Source organism: Alexandromys fortis, unplaced genomic scaffold, assembly GCF_014885135.2.
Source record: "Alexandromys fortis isolate MF-2015 unplaced genomic scaffold, M_Fortis_MF-2015_v1.1 scaffold_48, whole genome shotgun sequence".
NCBI classification, from domain to species: Eukaryota; Metazoa; Chordata; class Mammalia; order Rodentia; family Cricetidae; genus Alexandromys; species Alexandromys fortis.
In genome coordinates this window covers 4,675,472-4,696,474 of record NW_026067947.1, presented here as the reverse complement: position 1 = coordinate 4,696,474, position 21,003 = coordinate 4,675,472, and the positions used below count along the sequence as shown (strand labels likewise).

Genomic DNA, 21,003 nt, shown 5'->3' with positions numbered 1-21,003 from the left:
GCCTTTTCATGGTGTTTTATCACAGCAAGGGAAAAGGAGTGAACACAGAGGTTAGGAGGCTTCATCAGTTCCGAATACCAGGTTTCTACCTAAGCAGCTAAGACCTGTGTAGGCCAAACAGCGCCATCCCAGGTTATTTAGAAACCAGCAGCTAAACTCCAGTAACTGTCTGCTACTTAAGCTCACCCAAAACTGCCAACAAAGCCCTCGCTAGGGACTTCCTCTGGAATGATCCAAATATGGCCACTGATCTGTGCTAAACTTTGGCTGCTCACACTTCCTCCATACAAGGCCTTCCTTCTGGCCGTCACCAGGGCTCAGAGCTACAGGCAGTCTGGAGCTGTTTGCTCATGAAGGTATGAACAGGTAGGTGCTTGGACACTGGAATGCACCTCTGTGAGTCTGGTCTTCTTTGTACCAGGGATTTCAGGGGTGGAAATCAGGTCTTCAGGCTTATGTTCTTTTCTGTTTGGCTCTTCTTCCCCCTCAAAGTTTAGCCCTCCTGTCGCAAATTTGTGTGTGTGTGTGTGTGCGTGTGTGTGTGTGTGTGCGTGCGCAGAGGAGAGAGTCCCCTTCCACCTTCTGAAGGCAGTTTCTCATGTTGTTGCCCTCCCTTTATTCTAGGGTTGTGAGCTTCTAGGTGATTCTGTCTTTGCTGCTATCTCACAGTAGGCGTTCTGGGCTAACAAATGTGAGCTACCCGGAGCCTTTTACCTGTATTCCTGGGATCAAACTCAGCTCATCCGGCTCGCTTAGCAAGCCCTTTAACAAGTTGAGCCATCTCCCCAGCCCCAGGATACCTTTTAAAAGCAACTTCTGGAGCCTTTTGTTCTTTTTCTCTTAAAGAGAAGCTGCATGTAACATAACTTTTTAAAAAAGAAGAGGAACGCTCTAAATATAGAAGACCTAACCCATGGTGCAGCTGCCGAGGCATAGCAACAGTGGATGACTTTTTTTTTTTTTAATTGCATCCCGAGGAAAAATACGTGGTTCTAAATATCCCAGGAAGTTATCACGGAAAACTCTGAATATGCCTAAAATGCTCAGTGCTGGGTGACAGCAGAGGAAAGGGCCGACACTGCCCCCTCCCCACAACCCAGCCTCAGCCAGCTGCGGTAACAAAATGCCCAATGGACAGCAAACATTCCAGAGAATCTTTGCAGAGTGAAAGAACAAATCTATGATCAGACTGGCCCCACAATGGTACTCTGCAAAAATGCTCAGAAGAAGAATGGTTTGTCCTGAGACGTGGATGACAAAAAACAGAGGGGCCTTCTATCACCTACAGAGAGTCTCGGGTTTCAAATGTAAACCGTCACCATAATTATGGCACGGGGAGAAAGGTAAGACCACGTGTTGTGCCAATTGCTTAATACCTGTGTTAGTCAGCCCGACTGTACTGCAACGAAATACCTGAGGTCGTCCCCTGGTGTGGGAGGTTCTTCTATCTATGTGCTTTATTGGTTAATGAATAAACCTGCCCTGGCCTGTGATAGGGTAGAGTTGAGTTAGGTGGGGAAATATGGCAGAGTCGGGAGACGCCGTGTAGCCCCACCAGACACAGACGCTGGGGATGGAACCCGGTAAGTCACAGCCATGTGGTAATACACAGATTAATGGAGATGGGCTAGTTTAGGACGTAAGAGCTAGCCCATAAGAAGCTAATAGACCAAGTAGAGAGTTCATTAATATAGTTTCTGTGTGGTTATTTTGGGAGTCTGGGCAGCCAGGAAATGAACAAGCAGCCTCCTACTACAGTCGACTTAAAAAGAGGAAAGGTTCCTGGCAGGGTGGCACAATCTTCAGTTCTAGCACTCGAAGGGCAGAGGCAGGCAGGCAGAGGCAGGCAGGCAGGAAACATGTCGTCAGACTCTGTTTCAACCAAATCAAACTAAACCAACACCATAACCAAAAAGTCAAAATGAGGGAAAAAATTAGGTCCAGGTACTGGTTGGTCAGTCCAGTTGCTATGGGACCTGTGACAAGGATGCAGATCACAACAGCAATGCGTACAGAAGAAATATATGAGATGTCTCAGTGGTTAGAGCACTGGCTCTGTTTCCAGAGGACCCAGGTTCAATTCCCAGCACTCACATGGTAGCTCACAACCGTCTCTAACTCTGGTTCTAGGGAATCTGATGCCCTCTTCTGGCCTCTGTGGGAACTGCATGCATGTGGTACACAGGCATACATGAAGGAAAATAACAACACACTTAAAATTAAGTAAGTCTTCTTTTAAAAGAGAAAACAGAAAGGAGCTGGGGCCCCAATAGACACTTACAAGCACTGAAAACCACAGGTTTAACTTTCCTGAGGTCTTCCACTTCCTAACAGCACCAAGGAGGCCCAAGAGTTTACCATGGCTTTTGGGGGACAGTCTAGATCCAAACCACAGCAACACTTACGGCAACACCCTTCACTGGTTTCACAGAGACTTGAAGCCACTCAAGAGAAAGTGTATCAGGGAAACCAACACACAGCAGAGCATCGTAAGCACTGAGCATGGCATCCCAGAGGAGGCTGTTTCGAGACTGCAACTTGGCAGTCACTGTGGCTCATCTAACAGCCATCTATTACACACTCAGAATCCATGGGTCAGCAATTCAGACAAGTCACAGTAAGAACAGGGACTATGCTTCACCGTCCTGGGGCCTCAGCCAGAAGCCTTAAAGGCCAGGTATGAACAGCCGAAGCAACTCTGTCCGTATGCCTGATGCCCAAGGCAGTCTGTTGGACGAGGCCTCTTCTGAGGGTCTCCTCACACAGTCTACTCTGAACTTCTCTGGGAATGTAGCAACTTCTAGGGACAGTACACCCCAAAGGGTCAAACAAAAGCTGTCTTTTTTCATGACCTAGCCTTAAATGTTATATGTCATTACACCTGTCATACTCCCTCCCTCATCTGAATGTATAGCGACATGTATGTGTGTGCGTGCACAGAAGTAGTATTAACTGTTACCTTGTAACAAACGACCCAGAAAGTAACAGCTTAAGGCCATAAATGTTTCTTCCAAATAATTTGAGAAAACATTTTATTACAATTATTTATTTATTCATTTATTATATGTCTGTGCACGTGCAAGCCATCTCACGTGTGTGGAGGTCAGAGCACAACTTGTAGGAGCTAGTTCTCTCCTGTCATGTAGGTCTCAGAGACTGAACTCAGGCTGGAAAGCCTGGTGGCAAACGCCCTCACCTACAACCATCTTACCAACCACTTCATGTTTCTCCCTTCGTCTTCCTCCCTCTCTCTCCCTCCTTTACCTCCTTCTGTGGTGTGTGTGTGTGTGTGTGCATGTGTGCGTGTGTGTGCGTGTGTGTGCATGTGTGTGCGTGTGCGTAGCAGGGAGGAATGAACCCAGGACCTCATGTATGCTAGGCAATGCCCTGACAGAGTTGCATCCCCAGCCCCCTTTCTACTTTTCGTTCTGAGTCAGTCTTACTAAGTTGCCCAGGTTGGCCTTAAACTCACTTTGTACTCTGGGCAGGGCTTAGACTCATGATTCTCCTGCCTCAACCTCCCATGTAGCTGAGATTACAGACCTGCACCACCAGAACAGGCTCAATCAACTCTTTTATTTATTTTATATGTATAAGAGGTTTTGTTTGCATGTATGTACAAGTAACACATGTATACCTGCTGCCTGTAGAGTATAGAAAAGGGGACTGAAGCCCCCCCAAAATTGGAGTTACATATGGTTGTGGTTCACTGTGTGGGTGCAACCTGGGTCCTCTGCAAGAGAAGCAAGTGTTCTTTTTCTTTTTTTTTTTTTTTTTGAAACAGGATTTCTCTGTGTAGCTCTGACTGTTCTAGAACTCTCTCTGTAGACCAGACTGGCCTCAAACTCACAGAAACCAGCCTGGCTTTGCCTTCCGAGTGCTGGGATTAAAGTCATGCACTACCACGGCCCAGGTGAGAAGCACTGTTTTGTTTTTAAGATATATGTAGTTTATGTATCTGAATTCTCTTTCTGCATGTGTGCCTTTATGCCAGAAGGAGGCATCAGATCCCATTATAGATGGTTGTGAGCCACCATGTGGTTGCTAGGAATTAAACTCAGGACCTCTAGAAGAGCAGCCAGTGCTTTTAACTGATGAGCTACCTCTCCAGACCCAGAAGCAAGTGTTCTTAACCACTGAGCCGTATCTTCAGCCCACTCAAATAATTTCTTAAGGTCAGGAATGTATGAGCTGAGATGGTTCGGTTCTGGGGCCCTCCTGACATTGGAGGTGAGATGTCTTTGCTAATCTAAGGTTTAATGGGGCTTCTCTGAAGCCTGAGCCTGGAGGATCTGCCTCCAAGCTCATACATGAACATGGGTGTCTTGGTTAGGGATATTTTTTTTTAATTGCTGTGAATAGGCACCATGACCATGGCAACTCTTACAGAGAAAACATTTAATTGAGGTGGTGGCTCACAGTTTCAGAGGTTCAGTCTATTATCATCATGACAGGGAGCATGCACAGCGTGCAGGCAGAGGTGGTGCTGGCTACATCTTAACCAGAGGGTAGCAGGAAGTAGCCTTGAATGAAGCTTGAGAAAAAAATGAGACCTCAAAGCCCACCCTCACAGTGACACACTTCCTCCAACAAGAACATCCCTACTCCAACAAGGCCATATCTCCTAATCATGTCACTTCCTTTGGGGGCCATTTTCTTTCAAACCACCACAACAGGCAAGAAGACTTCATACCTCATCTTATGAAGATCTCCATGGACTACACAGTCACAGCAGTGGGCTTCACCCAGAGTTGGTAACCCAAGAGAGACAGTGAAATGCCTTTTCAAGTCTACTTCCATGGATGGTCTTCTTCCATTCCGCCTGATGTTATTGGTGTACAGACCTACCCCAGGCCAGTACAGGAGGAGTGTATCCACGGATGTGAATACTCGGGAAGGTACAGTTGGCCATACAGATATGATCATACACATCTCTCTTCCCCCACGCAATCTCTAGCCAAATGTGTAGCCCTATGTTCAGCATCCAGGATGCAGATGGACTCTGAGAGATTGAATAAAGTTCATCCATGGCCAGTTTTCCGCCATTCTTGTGTATGAACAGTTCTGAGGCCCTTGTAGTTGGATGGCCTGTGGCTACTTCTGGGCAGTCGAAGAGATCCATGTCGGTGTTACACAAAAGGAACAAAAGGCATGGTCCTGGTGTTCCAGTCTCTTTCCTAAAGTAGCATCCTGGGAACCCTGACTGGTCAACAATGCTCCAGCAGGTGCAGCTGTGTGAATGAGCACTGTCATTGAGCTCTTGACCCAGAGCCAAGGCCATGTGGACCAGTTCGTTCCTGCAGGAGAGAAGCAGCCGGTATGCAAAGTCGTGAACTCTGCAGGAGCCATCACTATAGCTCACTGGAGCCATCCTGAACATCATTTTTCTAAGAATAGCCTGGGCTAGTGTTGGGGACTGCAGACCCCTCAGACCCTGAATTTTCTGTGACCCCTTGCCTGCCGGAGTAAACAACTTATTTTTTTGTGCTTGCAACTGCTCTGAGCACGAGACCCTCATGAGTTCCTAATGGCAGGGGAGTGGTTTTTGGTGGACTTGCAGCTGAAAAGTTCAGAGAGCTAGGGTGTGACCATTAGTCAAGGAGAGCCTTTATAAAATGCCCTCAAACACAATAAAAGGGCATTCTTGTTTCAAGGATGACCCGTGTCTATGTGTGTGTGTGTGTGTGTATGTGTATTTCGATCTCTAGCCCCTCGCCCCACTCACAAACTGTCCGTGGTGTATAGGCGGAATGGTACAGGCTAGCCCCAAGTTGCAGATGCAGAAGAGGAGACATTCGAAGGTGAAAAGACTAGCCCAAGACTCTGGAACAAGTAAATAGCAAACCAAATTTTGAATGTGAGTTCTTTGTCTAGTGGTTCAGGAAGGTGTACGGAATTGTGGTAAATGCCACAAAGACGGGAACCATTGAGTTTAACCTGGCATTTAGTGAGCAAACCAACAGAACTCCTTGAGTCTTGGTTTTCTCAGTTTGCTATGCTTTGAGCTCACACCCAACAAGTTCATGTGTCAGGAGCCCAGTCCTTAGTATGGTCATGTTTAAAGGTAACATCGAAAGAAAGTATCTGTCTGGATTCCTGTCTGGCAGTGTGATGTCTTTTTTCTGCTATGGTAGGGCATTGTCTGTCCCACATCCTCAGTCATAACATCCTTATGTTATGGACCTTATCTTGAACCTCCAGAGCTCTGAGTTAAATGAACCTTTTTTTTTTTTTCTTTAGAATGTTACCTAGCCTCAGGTATTTTAATACAGTAACAAAAAAACCCCTAAATTAGACAGGGTTACTTTCTGCAAAGAGTTGTGAAGATTAATGAGAAGAAATCACGAATCATCAGCTGACATAACCTACCATAATCTTTATGTCGTCATTGTCCTTTCCCTTATAACGCCGCTTAAGAGCAGCCAACTGGGGGTGTTCCAATCTTTTCATTCCCTTGTCCCCTGAGGCATTCCACAGGCATTGTTCCAATTGACTCCAAAGCTCTAAAACTACCCATTCCTGGCTTCTCTCGGTGGCATCTGGAGGTGACTTTTCCCTTAGGAAGCATAACACATTCTCCAGTCTTCTGTTGTTAGTCTTTCTCTGCCCAATACATTGTTCTTGGCATTCCTCACAAGCTCCACTAGCCTGATGACAGGACGAATCACTGTTGACTCAGTCAGCAGAAACAAAACAAAGCAGGTTCCCACTCTGCCAGAATCCAAGACCTTGGTACAACATAAAACATCCAAGGAAAACAAAGCACAGCCTGCCGAGGTCGGGCAGGACCTCCACTGAGGGAACTAGTCTTTCTGTAGCTCTTCTGTGTGGGTTGAAACTCAGAGAGGCAAGAGCCAAGTAAACGGAGACCCAGCTGCATAACAAAATCTCCACAGCTGCCAAAAAGGGAGTGAGGGTGTTGGAGCACTAGCCCAGATCAAGGCTGACATGGCCTCATGGCAGAGAATCCAGGAGAGCACAGCCCTGATCTGTATATGTACGTGTGTGCATATGAACAGACATATGTGTGTCTACATACAGAAACATACACTGACCTCTGGGTAAAAAGAAAAACATGGCAGGACTCCCCCACATCATTAGCTCTGACATCTCTTACATGAGACTCGAGGGTAGCGAGGACTCTGCCTTTATTTGGATTTATCTCGTTGAGCCTGCTACTTGTTATTTAAAATTCTCTCCTCAATACATAAAAACAAGCTATTTGCCCCAGGAAGGCAGGCAGTTCTAATAACCCAACACAGACTGAGTGCATGTCATATGCTCATATGCTCCCAATATGTCTAAGAGGAGGACATGATTGGCCCAGTTTTAAAAATTCTTGTGTGTGCTAGTGTGTGCAAACTGGAGCATACACTCACGCCCTGGAGCACATGGAGGTTGTTGGACAACCTTGTGGGCCGGTCTTCACCATGTATCCTGTTGGAGGCAGGGTCTGAGTTTTGCAGCTACACAAGCCGAGTTAGCTGGCCCATGAGCTTCTGTAGATTCTCCTGTCTCTACTTTACATCTCGGCTTAGGAGTGCAGGATTTTCAGATACATGCCACTGTGTGTTATGGAGACCCAAACATAGGTTCAGACACATGCCACCATGGGTTATGGACACCCAAACATAGGTTCAGACACATGCCACCGTGGGTTATGGACACCCAAACATAGGTTCAGACACATGCCACCGTGGGTTATGGACACCCAAACATAGGTTCTCACGCTTGCTCAGCAAGTGCTTTAGAAACTGAGCCCATCTCTGAATCACACACAAGCAAAGCAAAGCCCCAAGCCAAGGAGCCAAGGTCTTCCAGCAACTGAGCAACTGAGCGTGCAGCCAGCTCCAGCTGTGATCTGCATTGTCAGCTCGCCCAGTGTGGTCTAACGGCCCTCCCACAAACACTGTGCCTCCGTTTACCGCTTCACCTGCTTATCAAACTCCGGCTTGAGCGCGTCTTCCGTGAAGATGTGAAAGCAAATCTTCCTGTGGCTGAAGAGCACGGCTGACTTGAGCATGACCAGCGTCTCCTCCAACCGGTTGCCGCAGGCCACCACAGCCAGGTGAATCCAGAGCTCGGGTGGCACAGGGTGCAAGTTCCTCGCTTCCCCAGGCCTCCTAGAAAGAAGAAAAACAAGCTGAACTTTAAAAAAAAATTAAAAAAACAACCCACACTGAATGGTTGGAACATTTCAAAAACATGAACAGGCACAATCTGTTATATTTTATAAAGTGATAAGCATTTTGACAATTCTTCCTGCTTGTAGAAAAAATACCATTTATTCCCATATTTATCCTGGCCATAATGAGATGAGTCACTGTTTGGATGGCTATAGGTGTCTGGGGCTTTTTCTGCCAGCACTCAGCTGTCTAGTGCCTGCTGGCTGCCTACAGGGCTGTGTTTGGAAATATCATTTCCAAACTCCGACAGCTGACTGGGGGCTGTGGAGTTCCCACTAGCGCAGGGCCATGGAAATTAGATTTGATGCAATTTGAACAAGAGAAGGGTGAGTCGTGGCTTTCCCATGTGAACCTCGAAATATGATACCCCCCTCATCTGGAGGTTTTTAGGTTGCGGTGGAATGCGTGACTGCTGGATGGAAGGAAAGCTGTGTAATTGCAAGAGGTGAAGGAAGCAAACAACCTACACGCCCCCACGCCCACGGTGTCCCAGGGCGGCCTTGAAGAAACAGGTGTTAATCCTGTCTGGTCAAGGAGGGGTGAGGTGGTGGGTAGGAGACTCGGCTTAGTGAGAAGCAGGCAGGGGGGAGGTGCGCGAACCTGCGAATATCAAGGTATCCAATCCCGAATGAACAGCTGGGAGGAGAAATGGAATCCAGGAGTCTAGGATCATCATCCAGCTATTTCCTAGGAATAAAGATTGGTCCCAGCCAGGGAGCTGAAGCCAAGCCTCAAAAGCACCACTGAGAAACATTTACAAGGCAAGCTGGAAGAAGTCGGGCTGGAAAAGGTGCCCGGAGACAAATGAACGCAATTTACTCGCACGAAAGATTTGGAGAGCAGGGGAACTTGGATGTCAAACGCCACCTTCCTTCCAAAATCCTTCCAGTTCACTATGAGGCCTTCCCCCACTCTCCCCCATCCCCCCCGTCCCCCCTGCTCTGGCGTGCTTGCAGGCTCATTCCAGATTGCTTTCACCAAGAGGGAAGTTGAAGCTGTGGGTGGAGCATCCTGGACCGCGGCCCAGTTTGATTACTTAAGAGCAAGCTTGGCAGAAGCGTGGCCTGGTGGCTCAGCCCAGGCTAGATGCAGCTGGTTCTCGGATTTCACTAACTTGGGGAGTCACGAGGAAAGATGGTATCTTTATGAACCGCTCACTTCTCTCCAGTCCCCCTATTCTTTTCAGATGTGGCCACTGACTTCTCTCCCCTGTCACCGTGACAGAGAGCCCCGTGGGAGGTCTGTTCATCTCATCTTTACCTGTAGTCCCCAACCTAATGTTCTGTCCTCTCTGGTGTGGGGTGTGGGTGGGGTTCCAAGATGCCGGTCTTGTTAGTTTCCCAATTAGAATCAGGTGAGGCTTACCTGCCTTCAAGATCAAATACAAACTGCCAATTAGGAATCCTAAGTACGTCTCAACTGCCACCAATACACACTCAGTCACACTTCTGTCCCCATCCGGGGCTTTATTTCAGTCCACACAGTGTATTTCTAGGTGCACTGGCTGGTTTCGTGTGTCGACTTGACACAAGCTAGAGTCATCAGAGAGGAAGGCGCCTCACTTGAGGAAATGCCTCCATGAGATCCAGCTGTAAGGCATTTTCTCAATTAGTGATCCCTGAGGGAGGGGCTGGTGGGTGGTACCATCCCTGGTTGGTGGTCCTGGGTTCTGTAGGAAAGTAGTCTGAGCAAGCCAGGGGAAGCAAGCCAGTAAGTAGCACACCTGGCCTCTGCATCAGCTCCTGCCTCCAGGATCCTGCCCAGTTTGAGTTCCTGTCCTGGCTTCCTTCAGTGTTGAGCAGCAATGTGGAACTGTAAGCCAAATGAACCCTTTCCCCTCTGCAACTTGCATTTTGGTCATGGTGTTTTGTCGTAGCCATAGAAACCTAACTAAGCCATTTGGACTTGACACATGAACATTCATTCATTTCACTCATTCTAATTTCTCTCCAAAGTGTTCTCTCTTTACTAACCACCACCCACTCCTTTATGGACAATTCTTTACTGAAGGCCCATTATGTATGAGAGAGTATTCTAGAACAGAGCTGAACCAAGCAAAGATGAAGAAGTCACTCCAGAGAACAAGGGAAGAAGAGAAACAACACTGAAAAGGTGACGGGGCTCTGTAACATGAGGGCCTGCTGCTTGTTGGGGTTTCTGTCCTGCCCAGTTCTCACATCTGGTAAGCCCCCAAAGAAAATCACACACAGGTCTACATAAGTTATAAACTGATTGGCCCATTAGCTCAGGCTTCTTATTAGCTCTTGTAGCTTATATTAACACATTATTCTTATCTATGTTAGCCACAAGGCTCAGTATCTTTTTCAGCGGGGCAGGTCACATCCTGCTTTCTTGGTGGTCTGGACAGGACTGGGAGGAATGGGCTTCCTCCTTCCCAGAATTCTTCTGTTCTCATTGCCCCGCCTCTACTTCCTGTCTGGTCGACCCACCTATACTTCCTGCCTGGCCAATCAGAGTTTATTTAAAACATGATTGACAGAATACAGATAATTCTCCCATACCAGGGCTCAGCTTGTGAAGGGCTTGCTCTGAAAGCAGTGATCCCCAGAACCTGGCTAAGAAAAGCTAGGCACAGTGTTGCCAATTTGTGATGCCAGCACTAAGGAGGCAAGACAGGTGGTCCCTGGGGCTCAACAGTCAGCCAACCTAGGCCATTTATTGAGTTCCAGATAAGGAAGAAACTCTCAGGGGAAAAAAAAATTGGATGGAGCCTAAGCAACAACACCCAAGCTTGTCTTCTGGCCTCCATACATATACACATGTCCCCAAACACACATGTCCCCATACACACATGAACATACCCATGGGGGCAGGGGACAATCTCTAAGTACCTTGCAGAAAAATCAAAAGTGGGGACTGGAGAGATACAATTCTCCCAACACCCAACAGTAGCGAACAACTGTCTCTAACTCCAAGATCTGACACCCTCACACAGACATACACTCAGGCCAAGCACCAATGCACATAAAATAAAAATATCTTTTAGGTGAAAAAGGTTGTGAGAGAATACTGCTGACACTGCTGACAGGGCGGGATCTCATCCACGGTGGGTGACTGTGCAGTGTGACACCAGGCAAGTGAAGACAGGCCACCCTGACAAGAAATCCATCAGAGGCTTCGGACAGTGGGGACAGAGCATCTCTAGGTGACGGTGGCAGAGGAGAAACTAAGTCCGTATGAGCCTGGAAACCATGAGGACCCCGCCTCTCGGGACTCACACACCCACAGGTCTTCCTCATGGAGGAGTCATGCCCACTATTAAAACCAGTTCTCAATTAGCTAACTTATGTGGATGGGAGGAGAGGCCATGTGAACAGCTCTAAGATGATGACTTAAATATATGGTTAAGGACCAGCCAAAAGGCCCATAACACTCTGAGCCTCCGAGATGTTTCTTCCAGCAGAAGTTTCTTGTAGCCACAGCCAAGGACCCGAGTTTGAGTCCCTGGAACGACGTGGTGCAAGGAGTGAACCAACTCCTAAACTCCTGCACGCTGTCCTCTTATCACCACATGCACACACACACACTCTTGCACACGCATGTATACAAACAAGTATTAAAAACGCTATAAGACTCAATGTGATCAGTTGGTTAAAATCTGCCCTATATTTGGGAATACGGGTGTGTTGTAAAGGTAATGACAAATGGGGCTGGAATGTAGTGCAGTGGTAAAGCACCCGCCTGGCATGCAAGAGATCTTCCATTCCATCCTCAGAACGGAAAAAGGGATACCTTCCCCACCCCAAACAGAAGGAGTCCACCATGCTCATCTTCACCCAGAGACAATAAGTCTAAACCTCAGTAAGCTGGTACAAACAAATTTAAATGAATTTAAATTTTTGCTGACTGGGGAAGATGGGAAAATAAATAAAAGGATGTCCCTGATGAGCTCTCAAGGGTTGGGGCAGGGAACACAGCTTGGGTCCTGAACAGTGGACACTGGCCCAAACCCTCAAGAGATATTTGTCAAGTTAGCACACCCCCCGTCCTTCCACATGGACTCCCCCATGAATAACCTGCAGAAACGCTTGCGTGTTTGCATAATCCCATGCAAGAGCATGCAGAACAGTTCTGTGTAAAAAAAAACAAGCCAATGACCATGCAAAGAAGATCACCAACATATTGCCATGGTGAGCGCGCGGATTACCATAAAGCAGGGAAAAGGAATAACCTAGAACAGCAGGCTCTGACACGGGCCTAGGAGGAAGTGAAGAAGTCTGTGCGGATTGTAACAGGGTAGTCACAGTCAGATTTCAACACAAGAAGGAGTGTTGTCATAGCATAATGGCGCTGATTCCTGGGGCTTTAAATGCGGTTCTGGGGGTTAAATAAACACCAGACTCACTCTCGTCCATTTTCATACAGGATCTTTATTCTCTAATGCTCTTGGTCCTATTGAAACCTTTTAGAATCTAAAAATACTGCAATGTTAATAGGCAAGAAAAATCTATTATCATGTGTATACTGATCATGCTGATCAGTGTGATACCATTTTGTATGTTTATTTGTTTTTTTTTTTTTACTTAAATCCCCTTAAATAAGAGAAAGAAGGAGTATTGTATCTTATTTGCTGATGTATATGGAGTAAAAGTAAATTATACCAACAATTCAATACAGAACGGTAGCTATTTCCGGAGGCTAACTAAAAGTTGTATTTCATTTCTTTCATGGATGAATTCATTTTTTATTTAAGTGAATGTGTGAGTGTGTGTGTGTGTGTGTGTGTGTGTGTGTGTGTGTGTACACATGTCAGCAAAGGCCAGAAGAGAGTGTTGATCCTCTGGAGCTGGGGTTACAGGCAGGTAAGGTTGAGCCACATTATCGTGAACTGAACTCAGGCCTTCTGTAAGAACAGCATACCCACACTCTCAAAGGTGGAGCCATCTCTCCAGTCCCGAAAGTTGCAATTCTTAAGCTGAGTGTTGAGCATACAGAAATTCATTTCGTTATCTGTATCTGTATCTGTGTGTGTGCCTTCCAAACTGATGGACAAATACTTTCTCTCACTGAGGAAAGTATGTAGACCAGGGATGTGCTCAGTGGTGGAGAGCTTAGCTAGCATGCTGAGGCTCTGGCCCCCCCACCCTTAAAACCAAATCCAAAAGAAGGGAAGGAGGGAAGGAAAGCTCCCGCTTCCAAAGGCAGAGCAATTCCTCTCTTCGCTTCTCTGCAGGCTCCAGTGCTTTGGCCTGTGCCGTACAGAAAACAAGGGCCTAGGCATGCATAATTCATGGTATCTGGTAACAGGTAATGAAAAGCCACTTCTGCTGCCAGGTCCAGCACCAGTGGTTGGGATTTAGCGAGACCTTCGCTGGCCCCACTGCTCCCTCTCACGTTACAGTACAAACCTCAGGCTCTGGGTCACAGGCAGCCATGGTGCCCTGTCACATGAATAATGAAGAATGGGGGTGCAGCAACGGTGTGCCTTTCACCAGCTCCCACCTACAGCACACTCAGCACCTCTCAAATGTCCCCCAAATCGGCAAGGATCTGAGGACTCTGTCCAGGAAACTGGAACTTCTTAACCCCTCAGGGCTCTGGACTTGGCCAGACATAGGGTGGTAACTCTGCTCTGGCTTGTTTTATAAAAAGCAACTGGAGTAGACATTTGCTGCTCGGAATGTAGGGGAATCTGCTGTGTGGATGTGGATGTGTGCACAAGTGCACGTGCACAAAGGCGCACTGTTCGCAGGGACATGTGCACACGGGTGAGTGGTATGTATGGAGGCCAGAGGTCATCCTCAGCACTGTTGCTCTGAGACAGGAACTATCACTGGCCTGGGACTCACCTATCAGGCTGGGCTGACTGGCCAGGAACTCAGGGGTCTGCCTCCCAGTGCTGAAACCACAGGGGTACTGCATCACCATGCCTGTCCTGGGGTTTGAACCCGGGTCCTGCTTACAAGGCAAGCACTGTATCAGCTGAGCTATGTCTCCAGCCAGTTTGTTTATTGAGATGAGGTCTCTTGTTGCCCAGGCTGGCTCAGAGTTTATTATGTAGCTAAGACTAGTCTTCAACTTCTGATGCTCTGATGCCCAATTGCTGGGATTACGGACACAGCAACCACACTCTGCCTTGATTCATCCTTTGAAATACCCACTGAGTCACCTCTTTCCTGGTCACCTTCTCCCACAACTCTGACTCATATCTCCCATCATGCCTCTAGCTGTGACTGGAAGAAATGGTCTATACCGCAGATGGTGGGAGACTCCCTGCCTGGCAAAGCACACTCGTCTGTTGTTTGTTATCAGGTAAATACACAGAGAGAGAGAAGAGAGAGAAAGAGAGACAGAGAGAGAGAGAGATTCTGATGCCACAGTCTTGGGGGAGCCCCTGAAGGTTGCTTACCAACACACATACATCACACACATTTTCCCACCTACAGTTCCAGGCCAGGATGTGCTCAATGACCTTTTACCTTTGGCCCTATGCTGGCAACACCTGCCCTACCTCAGCTCTTGCTTAGTGTTCCCTTCTCTTGCCTTGATGAAACCCTAGGAGTGTAACATGAGGGCCAGCTTGCTTGTTGGGGTTTCCGTCCCACCCAGTACCCCACAGCCAGCAAACCCCAAAGAAATTCACACAGAGAGTCTGCATTAATTATAAACTGATTGGCCCAAGAAAGAGGGGGAAGTGGTTTGGGAGAATTATCTGTACTCTGTCAATCATGTTTTAAATAAATGCTGATTGGTCAGGCAGGAAGCATAGGCAGGAAAACTAAACAGGAAGTAGAGGTGGGGCAGGGAGAACAGGAGGATTCTGGGAAGAAAGAAGGAAGCTCTTCCCCCCAGTCCTGCCCAGACCACCAAAGAAGCAACATGTGACCTTCCCCAGCTGTGAAAGGTACTGAGCCGCATGGCTAACATAGATCAGAATAATGGGTTAATATAAGCTACAAGAGCTAATAAGTAGCCTGAGCTAATGGGCCAATCAGTTTATAATTAATGCAGACTCTCTGTGCGATTTTCTTTGGGGCTTGCCAGCTGTGGGGTACCAGGCAGGATGGAAACCCCAAAAAGCAAGCAGGACCTCATGTTACATGGGAGGGTACCACTTTCTCCTGGTACCTGTCCCACCTAGGAGAGGAAGCAGGATGGTCCTGGCTTCTCATGGTCATCACCAGACACAGGCATGTGCCTTCATCCAGAGGGTGAAGGGCACTGAGAACTCCCCTGTGTTTCCCCTCTCATCCCCTCTTGGTTTCATCCATCTACTTCCATGTCACTCCTCACCCACTGGGGCTTAGTTCCGGGTCACAGCGTTTCTACCCAGCTAGGTGCCCAACATCATTGTTGAGGACTCAGCCCCGACTCAGTAGGGGCCTCCAGCCTCCAGATCCTGCAGCTCTGTGCCCTCCACTAGCTCACCTTCATTGTCTCCCTGAGACATCCAACACAGATTCTGTTCTCCAGCCTGTCATTTATCTCCTATCATGGATCTGAGTTCCTTCTCCCATCAGCTGATGATTACATATTTCATTGTGTTTTACACCACATATTTAACATTATATATCATAGAATATGGTACAAATAGACATTTATCCTTAGGAAAAAGATGAAAATAATGTACATTCAAAGCTGAAAACCATATAATGCAATCTATTAAAATATGAGGGCTGGCAAGAAGGCTCAAGTTCGATGACCTGAATTTGATCCCTGGGACCCACATAATAGAAGAAAAAATGGACTTCTTCGAGTTATCCCCTGACCTTCACACATGTACCACGATGTACATGCACTGTGCCACCCAAATAAGTACTTAAAATATTAAAAATTATATAAAATATTAAAGTTATCAGATGAAAATTTCTATGCATTTTTGACTTTTTCATGTTGTAATTAGGTCTTTATTCAATTGAACACACTTTTTTTCAGCTGCTTGATAGCATGTCTGTGTGTATATGTGTGTGTGTGTGTGTGTGTGTTTAGTTTATACATATGAGACAGGGTCTCACTTTTGTAGCCCTGTCTGTCCTGGAACTTACTATGTAGACCAGGCTAGCCTCACACTCATAAAGATCCACCTGCTTCTGCCTCCTGAGAGCTGGGATTAGAGCATGTGCTAGCATGTCTAGCATGCATATAATTTTAATTGCTATTTCTAGTTGATTCTTTCACTTTTCTTGTTCATTTTTAAGGCTGCATAACCATTGTTTTTAATGGCTATCCACTATTCTACCCAAGGAAACACCATTACCTACAATCATTTTTCTCATTGATTCTTTCTAACTATTATATTATTCCAAAAGCTTGTGCCAAGGAGCTGTAGCCAGTATATTTTTCTTCTTCTGCACTATTTCTTTAGACTGTGTTCTTATAAATGGAACCACTGGTTAATATCAACCCTCCTATTAAGAAAGTCTTAGTTTTGCTAGCTTCTCAAATCTACCCAAGGCCTTCCTGAGAAAATGGGCCATGGGAAAATAAATAAAACAAACAGGACGGAGCCACTTGTGAAATGGGATCATGGAGTTGGGGCTCACATATAACTGCTTCCCCATCTACCAGGGATGAAGGACGGTGTAGTGCGGGGTCACCATGGCACAGGCTCTCCATTCCCAGCCCTTTTCTGGCAATGTCAATGGCGAAGTCTCATTGTGTGTGGTTATGCCTTGAACACCATTCTAATATTGCTTGATCCTTCTTCAGTAGCTATGGGACCCTCAGCAGAACCTTGGAAGGAAGAGGACTCGGCTGAAAACCAGCAACAGCATTTTGTTCTCTGTCGATCATCACCTACCTGTGTGATTACAGCCATTCCCAGTACTGGCATGGGTTTTGTTCTTTGGTTTTTTGTTTGTTTATTTTTTTCTTCAAGCTAGGGTTTCTCTGAGTAGCCCTGACTGTCCTGGAACTCAATTTGTAGACCAGGCTGGCCTTGAACTCACAGAGATCTCCTGCCTCTACCTTTGCCTCCCGCACTACCAATGCCTGATGTCATGGGGGTATCTTTACAGAAAGAAAAGAAAAAAGAAAGGAAGATAGGAAGGAAAAAAGGAAGGAAGGAAGGAAGGAAGAAAGGAAGGAAGGAAGGAAGGAAGGAAGGAAGGAAGGAAGGAAGGAAGGAAGACAGATCCAGGAGGCTGAGGCAGGAGGATCATGAGTTTGAGGTACAGTGAGTTCAGTCCAATTTGGACGACACAGAGAAAGCCTGTCTCTAGATACAGTTCAGTGGTATATTGCTAACCTGGCACATGCAGAGTGCTGGATTTGATCCCCAGCACCACAAAGATAAATAAGGATACTTAGAGAATTGGAGCCCTCCAGCACAGCTGGTGGCATTATAAACTATGATAGACACCCTAGAAAACTGGCAGTTCCTGAAAATTCTAAATATAGGGCACACCACCCGACTCAGCACTTTCGCTCAAAGCTATGTACAAGAATTGAAAACATGTGTCTACACACAATCTGTACACAAATGTCTACACCAGCAATAACCATGATCACCAAGCCCTCCCTAAATATCCTTCAAGAGACAAATGTTTAAGTAAAATGTGCTGAGCTACACAATGAAATATTATTTCACAATAAAAAGGAATGAGTACCAATATACACTAGAACATGTCTGGAAACAGACAACAGCAAAATGTGAGGATAACTCAGTGGGTATAGTTTCTTTCAGGGTGGTGAACATTTTCTGTAATTAAACAGGGCTGGTGGTTGCACAATTTTATAAATAAACTAAAAATCATGACAGCATATACGTGTCTAAAAGTACTGGGATTAAACTGCAGCACCACTGTTATTAATAAACAGATGCACTCAGATTTATCACATAGATTTTTGTAGGAAAAAACTGAAAGCAGGCCATGGTAATACAGAAATAACAAACGTGGCCTGAGCGAGCCTGGAAGTCGCTGCCCCCATCCTCCGGCTCCAGCCTCCCCACACTCACATGAAAAATGATCCTTAGAACCCCAGAGGCAGCTCAGAGGGGGAGCCAAGGCTCCCACACCTCCCCTGCCTGCTGTCTGAGACAAGCGGCTCCTTAATCGCTTCGAAGTCTCGAGTGTGCGACTTAATTAAACTTCCATTTCTGGAGTGTATAAATAATGGAGAGCGGCATTTATGTGTAGTGCTGTTTACTCTGTAGCCTATTACTAAGAAACACACTGAATTATTAAAGCGGGTAATTGGTTCTGCTCGGCCCCTCTTCCCTGCTGCCTCCTGTCACCCCCTTTTATCAGAGTGCCCCTTAACTGGCAAACAGAATTAACTCAGGCAAGCCTGCTGCTGTGATAGGGCCAGGGGAAGCAGCATGCAAGACCACACTTCTTAGACTGCCAGCAAGGAGCCTTACTAGGGGAAGGAAGGGCAGAAGTGCCCTGTAGAAGATCAAGTCTGAGAAGCTGATTACACTCCCCACAAGCAAGAGAAATCTGGAAATGTTTCTCTACTGTGACGCTTCGCTGAACCCATTTGGCTATCTGAGTGTGAGAGAAGGATGTGAAGGAACCAGAGTGGCGGGTGAGGAAATGGAGACACTAAATACGGCCTCTGGGAAGACAATCAGCTGATGTGGAATTCCATCCAAGTCACATGTGGGCAATGACAGTCACAAACACTCTTGAAAATCCATAGATTCTACCTGTGCATGTGTACGTGTGTGTGTTCATATATGGAGAGACCGGAGGACCACCTCAAAATGTCATTCTTCCTTAGTTCCTTATTCTTGGTCTTTGAGACAGGGTCTCTTACTGGAATATGGAGCTTGCCAAGTCAGCTAGGCCGGCCAGCAAATGAGAGCCGGGGATCTGCCTGTCTCCCTCCCCAAAGCTCAGATTTCAAGTGTGTGTTTCTCACCCGGCTTCTGGGGATGGACCGCAGGTCTTCTTCCTTATGTAGCTCGGACTTTACTGATAGAGCTGTCCCCTTAGCCCTAATCCACAGGCTTTAGAAACATGAATGAACACCAAACACTTCCCCACTGAAACTGTGACCAGACCTTGACGTGGAAGGCAGACACGACACGGAGAACTTTACTTAGACTTTTAAATCACTTTTAACGACCCGTGGTTTGGAGTCAAATCAAGAATCATTAGTCTTTCAAGACAACCAGGCTGACGGCTTGCCTTGGAATCATGGTAGAATATGAATAATGTCAAAGGCATGCCAAAAGCCTGCCATGGGGGGCTCAATAAAATTATTTGATGAATGCATTAATTATGAACAGCACATTTTAAATTTGGTTCATGGTATCTGAAACATGGCTGAGTGCCTAAACAAAGTCTAGGACTAATGCAGTGTAGGTGTCTGATGTCTGAAGTGAGTAGCCACATCCGTGTGGGGATATGTGTGCATTTGCTTTCTACATCTCTGCACACGTACACATGCCATGTGATTAGTGAGTGTCACAGCAAGCAACTAGACCCAGGGAACACACGTAAGAGGCCAGGTTTCCCTGCCCACTTCTTGGTGGTTTAACCCAACAGAAATAATTCTCTTATGCTGCCAAGAGATATAATAAAGGTATAGGTAGGGCCAAACTTCCTACAAAGAGTAAGGTGTAATGGTCTGTCCTATCCCTTTAAGAGACAAGCCCCGTCCACTTCCCCCCCCCACCACTGAGGCAGGCAGATCTTCCTTCCACTTGCAGTCTGAGCTCTTTCCTTTCTGTCTCTCTCTCTCAAACAGGTAGCTGCTGCTGTGCCTTTTCCCCCCCATTCTCTCTCTCTCTTTCTCTATCTGCCTCTCTCTGCTCTTTCCCCTCTTCCCTTTCCCTTCCATAACCCACTAAATAAATATCCAACCTCGCTCTGCATGATGTGCCTATCCATCTCAGTCTCTCACCTGCCACGTGGCTCCCTGCCTGGGACCTGGCTGCCTTCATGGCCCACCATGGTCTCGTGCCTGCTGCCCACTGCTGCCACTTGGGGACCTGCAGCATTTCTATCACTCTTGCCCTCTGGGATCCATAGAGTTTTATTTTTACCATTACATAAGGAGAAGACTGTTTCATGGTCTCTCTCTAGCTTGAGTTCCCAGCAATACTCAGAGTTCCTAAAGGCATGGCCACGACACTCCAACTGTCACTGTACCTGGTACATTTCCCCATAGAGCTCTTTGGTTTTGAGTCTCTTCCCTCCCTCGATTCTTTCTCTCCTCCTTTTTTATTTTATTTTAATTAATGTACATAATGCCTTTGGAGATAGGCTTGTTATGTAGGCCAGGCTGTCTCCAAACCCACAATCCTCCTGTCTCAGCTTCCCACGTGTTGGGATTACAGGCATGTAGCAGTGCACCCAGTCTATGTATATCACTTGTCCTTTCTTCTAAGGACACCAACCCTTAGGCTTCTTCCAAGTCTAACTTCTTCTTGATATCCTTAGCTAATGGAATCTGTAAAGCCCTTTCCAAATGATAAGCTCACATTCTGCAGCAGGTCTAGGTGGCAGAGGTCATACTTCTGATCATTATGCTAAACATGCTACACAAGTGAGTTAGAAAGAGCACTTTTGACTAATAAAGCTCCCACCCAGGGTCCCTGGGGTAGGCTGGACTCCAGTCCTGGACTCACAGTCTTCCTGGGTACCCCTATGTAGGGCATCATTCCTACAACACACCTATCCATTGCTCTGCCATTACCTAACATCTTTCTTTCTTTCTCTTTCTATTTCAGAATTCCATGCTGGTCCTTGACTGACACTAATTTCATTTTTTTTTTTTTTGCCTTGGAATTGTTCCTGACACAGGAGATTTGATTTCTCAACCCTCCCTTCTGTTCAAATTAGGATGTTGTTTAGATTCTTGAAATATGAACCAGCAGAGTGAGTTGGAAATAAATGGCACTTGA

At 46.6% G+C, this 21,003-nt stretch overlaps 1 protein-coding gene and 1 long non-coding RNA gene across 4 annotated transcripts in view; one reads left to right on the top strand and one right to left on the bottom strand.

Annotated features, from left to right (window-relative positions):
* Gxylt2 (glucoside xylosyltransferase 2) overlaps positions 1-21,003 on the bottom strand; it is a 94,282-nt gene that overhangs the window by 56,311 nt on the left and 16,968 nt on the right. The window contains exon 2 of the mRNA XM_050149342.1: positions 7,934-8,123. Within this exon, the coding sequence (XP_050005299.1) occupies positions 7,934-8,123 (190 nt within the window). The remainder of the gene's footprint in view (positions 1-7,933; positions 8,124-21,003) is intronic.
* On the top strand, positions 258-6,166 carry LOC126506067 (uncharacterized). 3 transcript variants are annotated; one of them, XR_007593088.1, is made up of 4 exons: positions 258-366; positions 625-1,343; positions 3,785-3,913; positions 4,677-6,166. It is a non-coding gene; the product is annotated as an uncharacterized lncRNA (long non-coding RNA). The 3 variants fall into 3 exon arrangements; XR_007593086.1 differs by lacking the exon at positions 3,785-3,913; XR_007593087.1 differs by having other exon boundaries at positions 3,785-6,166.